Here is a 6885-nt window from a genome sequence, read left to right as displayed (position 1 = left end):
ATTTTCTCCTTCTCTTTGTACTTAATGGTTGTACTATGATTTGTTTAGGTATAGCTTTTTTAGTATTATCTTGCTTGGATTTCACCAATGTTCTTGTATTTCAACAAATTTAAGAAATGTTCAGCCATTATTCATTAAAAAGTTTTTCTCCTGCCCTTTTCTTTCTTTCTACTCCTGAGAGTCTAATTACACACAGATGAGATTGCTTAATACTACCCTAGAGGCCACAGTCTCTCTTGTTTAAGTTTTTTGGTTTTAACCTTTTAATGTTATTCGTTCTTCTTCTGCCATTTCCGGTGTTTAGTTACTGTTCTTTTCCAGTTCTAGAATTCCCGTTTGCTGTTGTTTTTACAGTTTTAAGCTCTCTGCTGATATTCCCTATCTGTGCATTTGTTAAGACCATATTCTTCTTTGCATCCTTGGACTTGTTTATAAAAGCTGCCTTATAGCCTGAGCAACAGCGAGACCCATCTCTACTAAAAATAAAAAAATCAGCTGGGTGTGGTGGTGTGCGCCTGTAGTCCCAGCTACTCGGGAGGCTGAGGCTGGAGGATCGCTTGCGCCCAGGAGTTTGAGGTTGCTGTGAGCTATGATGATGCCACAGCACTCTAGCCAGGGTGACAGAGTGAGACTCTGTCTCAAGAAAACAAAAACAATAATGAAAAAACTGCCTTAGTGCCTTTGCTAAATCTAATATCTGGACCATATCATGGTCTATTGGTTTTGACTCCTTTTTTGTTGACCGTGGGTCATATGTAGGAAGTTTTGTCAAATGTATTTACAAATGATATGCACCCCTGGAATTTACACCCAGGCAGGATGTGGAGCATTTACACTACTCCGGTCATTCCTCACTCCCCATAGGCAGCCAGTGTCCTGGTTTCTATTGCTGCGGATTACTTCTGTGATTTCAGATAAACAGCACTGTATGATACATGCTGTTTTTGTGTCTGGCTCTTTTGCTCACCATATGTGCTTAAGCCTTCCATATGGTTCCTTACATCAGTAATTTATTCCTTGTTATTGCTGAGAAATATTTCACTATCATGCATTGGATTTGCTGAAGAAACCAGGTTCTTATATAGTGGACTGGTACAGTAAGCTGGGTTCTTGCACAGCGTAGACTCTGCACGTTTTTCTTTTTGCTGGTTGCATTCCCATGAGGTTGTTTCCTGTAAACTGGTGGTTAGATCCTGAGCCTTGATCAGATTTGGGCTAACTTGAGGTGCATGTGTGCGGTGGGGAGGTTGGAGACACATAATATCTGGTCCCTCATCCTGTGTATGTGCAGCCTTTGATTGATTATTGACTGGATTCTTATTTAACTGGGATCATCCTCGCTCTAGAGTGTGACTTCCCTTTCACATAGAACTCTAGATTGTCCATAATCTTTTTCTGCCATGTTGAGATTATATTGTTTTGGCTCTTTTTTCATCTTACGCTTATTTTTTGTTTGTCTTCCCTCTTTTGTTTCTTCCCTGTTTTTTGCCTTCTTGTAGATTATTTGAATTTTCTAAACTCAGTTAGAAGGTATCTCTTGGTACTATAGCCATCTCTTTGCTTTTTTTTTTTGGTGGTTGCTCTCATGATTACAATATATATTCCTCACTTTTCACAGTCTACTTAGCCTTAATATTATACTACTTTATGTAAAATGTAGAAGCCTTACAACTGCATTGGTCCGTTTACCAGTTGCATCGCCAGTGAGTTTGGAGTCCCTTCGGGGTCAGCATGGAGTGGGCGTCTGGGGGTGCTGTGCCTGTCTGTTGAGGCAGAGCACACACATTCCTCAAGGACACTTGTTCTTTTTAAAGTGTTCTATGGATACAGCTTTTGTCATCTATGACTTGGATTAGATTTTACTATAAATTAGGGAAAGTAATCAGTATCAGACGTATTAGGTGCACCTTTGATCCCAGCCTTTGGTAGTTAACAGGTAAGCAGGTAAGTAGTTCGGAGTGTCTGTCCCTCTCTTGTAACAAATGACACACCCAGCACCCTTTCCCCAAAAGGTCAGTTTCATCATCTTCCTTCAGTAAATAGTTATGAAAAATTAGAGTTGAACAAGACATAGTCCCTGACCTCAAAGAGCTTAAAGTCTAGACAGGTAGCTATATGTGTGTGTCATTGGCTATGTGACTTAAAATCAAATCCCATTTTAGTCTAGGGCAGAAGTTAGTTCTCATACCAGTTAGTGAACAGGACAGGGGTGGCTTACCCTTCCCATACTCACGGGGACACTGCGTGTTAGAATGTTTCACAAGTACCCCAATTACGGCTGTTTAATCGGAAACGGAAACATGTTTCAGGGTAACTACAATAGTACTGTGTTTTTCTAATACTCATTTCTTAAGGATACCTTTTTTGATTTCTGTTGCTAGATTTGCTTACAAATGACGTTTGGCAAATATCCAGGAAAGAAAATGTCTTTGTTTTTGTTTATCCCTTTTCCTTTGAATGTTGTTGACAGGACACAGTAGCTTAGCAGCCTCCTACTTGAATCCAGTGAAGTCCTTGGTGCCACAGATGCCAAAGCTCCTGAAGTCTCTCTTTCCTGTGCGGGACGACAAGAGGGGCAAACGGCCATCTCCCCTGACACACCAGGTAAAGAGCATCAGGAAAGCAACCGCGACCCTGTTTCTAATGGACAGCTGGCGAACTGACCCTCTGTTGCGCCCACGCTAGAGGTAGCGTGGCGTCGGGGAAAGGATTAGAACTGGGTTTCACCCGGGAAAAGCTGGTGGTCATTTCTCTCCCACTGTCTTTGAGATAACAGAGCTGTTTAAGCTTCCTGACACTCTCCCTCCTTTCTGCTTTTAAAAAATGCCAAGGACACTTCTAATGTGATTTATGGTAACATCACTTAGAGCAACAATAGTAAAATTTATGAAGTGCACTTAGTGTTGTTTGTGTATTGCCAAGTAGAAAATGTAATTCTATTTTTAATTCTTGATTTCATTTCTTTTTTCAAACAATTTTATATCATGACTGTCCTTCTCTCTCAACCTGTATTTCCTCTACCGTGGATAAACTGCTCTTTCACTTAAAAGTGATCACTTGTCTTATTTCCTTTTTTTCTTAAAACTCTCTCCCCAGCCCTAGGATAAGTGTTAGAGAAAATGTTAAAGGGGTTTTTTTGTCCAAACAACCAGGAAGCTGCTTTTATGCAATGGCGGATGGGAACCCCATAGGAAATGCAATTTCTAGCTTTATGTAGGTGTTAACTCAGCAGAAAATGATAAATGAGGGTTTATTTATGCTCATTCAAAAACATACAGTGCAAGTTCTGTTGTTGAAATAGGTCTTTTGACATCAGCTTCTCCATGTTCTTTTAAACATTTGAGGTGCAGAAATGCAGGTGAGTAGTTGTCTGAGACTTAACCATTTAAAAGAATTTTCTGAGGTTTTGAGTGCATATTCAAGGGAGACGGAATTGGTTTTATAAGATTACTGTGCAGATATGTTATTTTTTAACTCTGGGCAGAGCATACACATTATATAAGCATATGCATATACATACATGTACACACAGTGGATAAAAAAATTAAACGTTGAGATTTTGCAGATGTTTAAATTGTATTTACCTCAGCACCCGTAGGGGTGCTTGACAGTTGTTGAAATGGATCTGTGACTAGGGTAGCTAAGTCATGGGGGTGGGCAGGGGTAGGCACAACTGATTTTTCCCAGTGGTGTGTTTTGTGTAAATATTCTCTTCTAAACTGCTACGTCATTGTTTCACAAAGTATGATTCATGAACTCCTGTCAGATTTACCAAGGTAGCTGTTTTAAAAAAAAAATTTCTAATTAGTAGCAGTAGTAAAGTTTGATAACCACTGTTTTTCACTTGCTATTCAGTGAAGGCAGAGTCACGAAAGTTGAAGGAAATCGGAATTGTGTTAGAAGTCATTGAGCCCGCCTACCATAATTACAAATATTTTTTTAAAGCTGTTTTCAGTTTTTGATGTAGCAAGTCAGGTAACCTGCTGCACACAAACACTGATTTATACTCGTTGTGGCTTTAAGTGATTGGCTCTCTGGATGTGAGAGGAACGACCGTGTATTAGGAACAAACGTAGTGATTGGAGGTAACTGGAATTTGTAATGTCCCGGTTAGGAGAGCTTCTCCTGAAATATGTGGAAGATTTCAGAAACAATTTTTATTTGTTAATTCAAACTTACTTATTTTTTGAGCACACATGAACAAAGGTGTTGGGGATTCTGACAAATTTATGAAATTTGTCATGTTTCATAAATAAATGAAAATAGAAATCTCAAACTGTCATAAGAACAAAGGAGCTCGCACCATCCTACCCGAGCATGCTTCCCCCACGCCCAGCCTGGGCTCTCTTGCTTATTCGACAACACTCAGAACACTGCACTTGGTTCTGGATTTGCGACTAGCCATGCGGTGACCGGTTGGAATTGTTTAAGAAAATAACGTCAGAAATGATTTACGAGGGAAGATTAAAGGAGTCATTTGTGGCTTCACCAAACGGTGCCTGAGAGAGTGACTGTATGAGCATTCAGGGGACGTCGCTGCCGGAGGAGGCGAGAGTCCGTTAAGGATGTTTCGCTAAAGCAGTGGGGTGAACGTCATAGGACAGTAGAAATGAAAGTGACAGAGAGAATGGTGACAACTAGGAGTAAATACAGTGGTTTCTAGGTAGCAAAGTACTCTCTAAAATAACAAAGTGGCATTTTCGTCACTTCAGTTTTTTAAAAACAGGACGTTGGTGAAAATATAAAATAATCCAGGAAAGGGCGCAGGAATGGAGTAGGTCCTGTTTCTGCCAGGCGTTCCTCATGTTTTCACTGTGAGATTAGGTGGAAGAGGGCACAAGTTGTGTAATGAAGGAATGATTATCATCAAAAAAATACTTTTAATCAGAGTGTCCTTGACATTTTCAGACAAGAACGTTCAGTTCCCTCCCTCATGCAAAGATACACGGACACGCACCCGCGGTGAAGCTCCAACAACAACACAAATGCTTATTGACTTGTGCTTTGGAATTGGCGGGGTCTCAGATGAAGATGCTGTTGTTTTCCTCTTATTATATTTCGATATTGTGTATCAGATGGATTTGACAAGGTTCTTGGATCTTGCAAGATGGAAGTTAGTTTATTCTGAAGATTTAAAAACAAAGGTTATGATTTACAAAATCTTTTGATTTGAACATACTCATAAAGACTTTTCATTTCTCATATTTATGGAGATTTGTTATTTGTAATCAATTTCTGTCTGAGTTCCAGAAATGCAAAGAATATTGCACTGAAAGAGGTGGCAGCTGACAAAATTGCTGTCTTTGACCTTCTGATGCAAGTTTAGTAACTAATCTGGAAAATAATGAACTGCAATTAATGAAATCTGTACTCATATTCAAGAGTGTTTCTCAGACAGCACATAAAATAATTGAAAGAACTTCCTGCTCTCTAATTAGTTAGATTGAATTAATTTGGCATAATAGCTTTTTTCATATATCAAGAAGTTTGTGTTCGGATGAAGAAGCTATTTATGTATTTCAAAGTTAGGGATTCTAAATGGTGTCTTTGATTAATCTGGGGAATTAAAGAGTTAATGGTCAGAGATTTACCATCAAAAGCTATTTCCGGCCTGTCTTTATTTTAGTGTCTGTTGCTTTTGGTTAGGGCTGCTTTATCAACAGCAGGGATGTTTTTCTCCTGTTTCTAACTAGCCTCCAGTGTGGCAGGTAGATAAAACCTTGAGTGGAGAGAGCAGTGCTCTGCCATCTCTGGTTTGAATACCTGTATAATTGTCCTTTTTCCATTACTGTGACTCTTCCATATACGACATGGGGAAGCCAGCACAAATGCTGTTTCTCTTGTACACAGGGATGCTGTTTCAGGCTAGTCATACTTGGGCTTCCTTGATGAAACAAACTATATAAATGCTTATCTTTGCGTCTCGAATAAGGGTTCGTTATCCTAACTAACTAAAAGAAGAAAACAGACGTATGCCTTGTTTTGCAGCCTTCAGTTTCCCTTAATCATTCAGGTTATTTTGAGAATCACATATATGAGCATTTTTCCTGTCATTTAATACCGCCGTAATGGACGTGCATGGCTGTGACGTGCTGCGTTCACCGTTGGAGTCAACAAAGGGAAGTTGGCACAGGCCTTGTGGAGCAGTCTTTTTTTTTTTTTTATTTCAAGGCAATTGGTTTTTTTTCTTTTGTTTTGTTGTTGATTTTTTGGGCCTTTTTACCCTTGTTGGACGCTTTTTTTTTTTTTTTCGTTTTTCCAAAGTCTTACCTTTTTGTTGCTTGGTTTTTTTCCGGAATTTTTTGGTTATTTTTTTGCCTTCTTCGGGGTTCTTAGTTTGCCAAGTTTTTTTTCGGATTCGGTTTTGTTGGTTGTTTTAAAAATTATTGATTGTTACTTAAACTTCCTTCCGCAAATGAGACAATTCCTGAGGGAGTGTAGGAGTCAACTGACGGGGTCGTCTGCCAGTGTTTCCCAGAAAGGGCGTTGCGTACTTCAGCGCTGTTCTCTGCCCCAGGAGCTGGCAAACTTTTTGTAAAGGGCCAGATAGTAAATATTTTAGGATTTGCAGGCCATCTGGTCTTTGTACAAACTAGACAGTATTAAACAAATGAGTCTGGCTGTGTTTCAATAAAACTTTATTTAATTTTCACATGTCATGAAGTATTTTTTGCTTTCTTTCAACCATTAAGAATGTAAAAGCACTGAGAGGTTGAGACAGGAGGATCACTGACCAGCCTGAGCAACATAGCAGTGAGACCCCATCTCTACAAACAAAACAAGAATGTAAAAGCTATTTCTTAGCTCACAGGGCGTACTAAGCAGATGACAGGCTGGATCGAGACCCTACTTATTTATTTATTAAGAGGGTACTGCAGGCTGGAG

The 6885-nt window shown here is 39.4% G+C and overlaps 1 protein-coding gene across 1 annotated transcript in view; it reads left to right on the top strand.

Moving 5' to 3' along the window:
- The window catches only part of KIF13B (kinesin family member 13B), a 172319-nt gene that overhangs the window by 148885 nt on the left and 16549 nt on the right, over positions 1-6885 (top strand). The window contains exon 34 of the mRNA XM_012654927.1: positions 2471-2604. Coding sequence (XP_012510381.1) covers positions 2471-2604 — 134 coding nt within the window. The remainder of the gene's footprint in view (positions 1-2470; positions 2605-6885) is intronic.

The sequence above is a fragment of the Propithecus coquereli genome, unplaced genomic scaffold (genome assembly GCF_000956105.1).
Source record: "Propithecus coquereli isolate 6110/MARCELLA unplaced genomic scaffold, Pcoq_1.0 Scaffold451, whole genome shotgun sequence".
Classification (NCBI taxonomy): Eukaryota; Metazoa; Chordata; class Mammalia; order Primates; family Indriidae; genus Propithecus; species Propithecus coquereli.
This window is presented reverse-complemented; position numbering and strand designations above follow the sequence as displayed.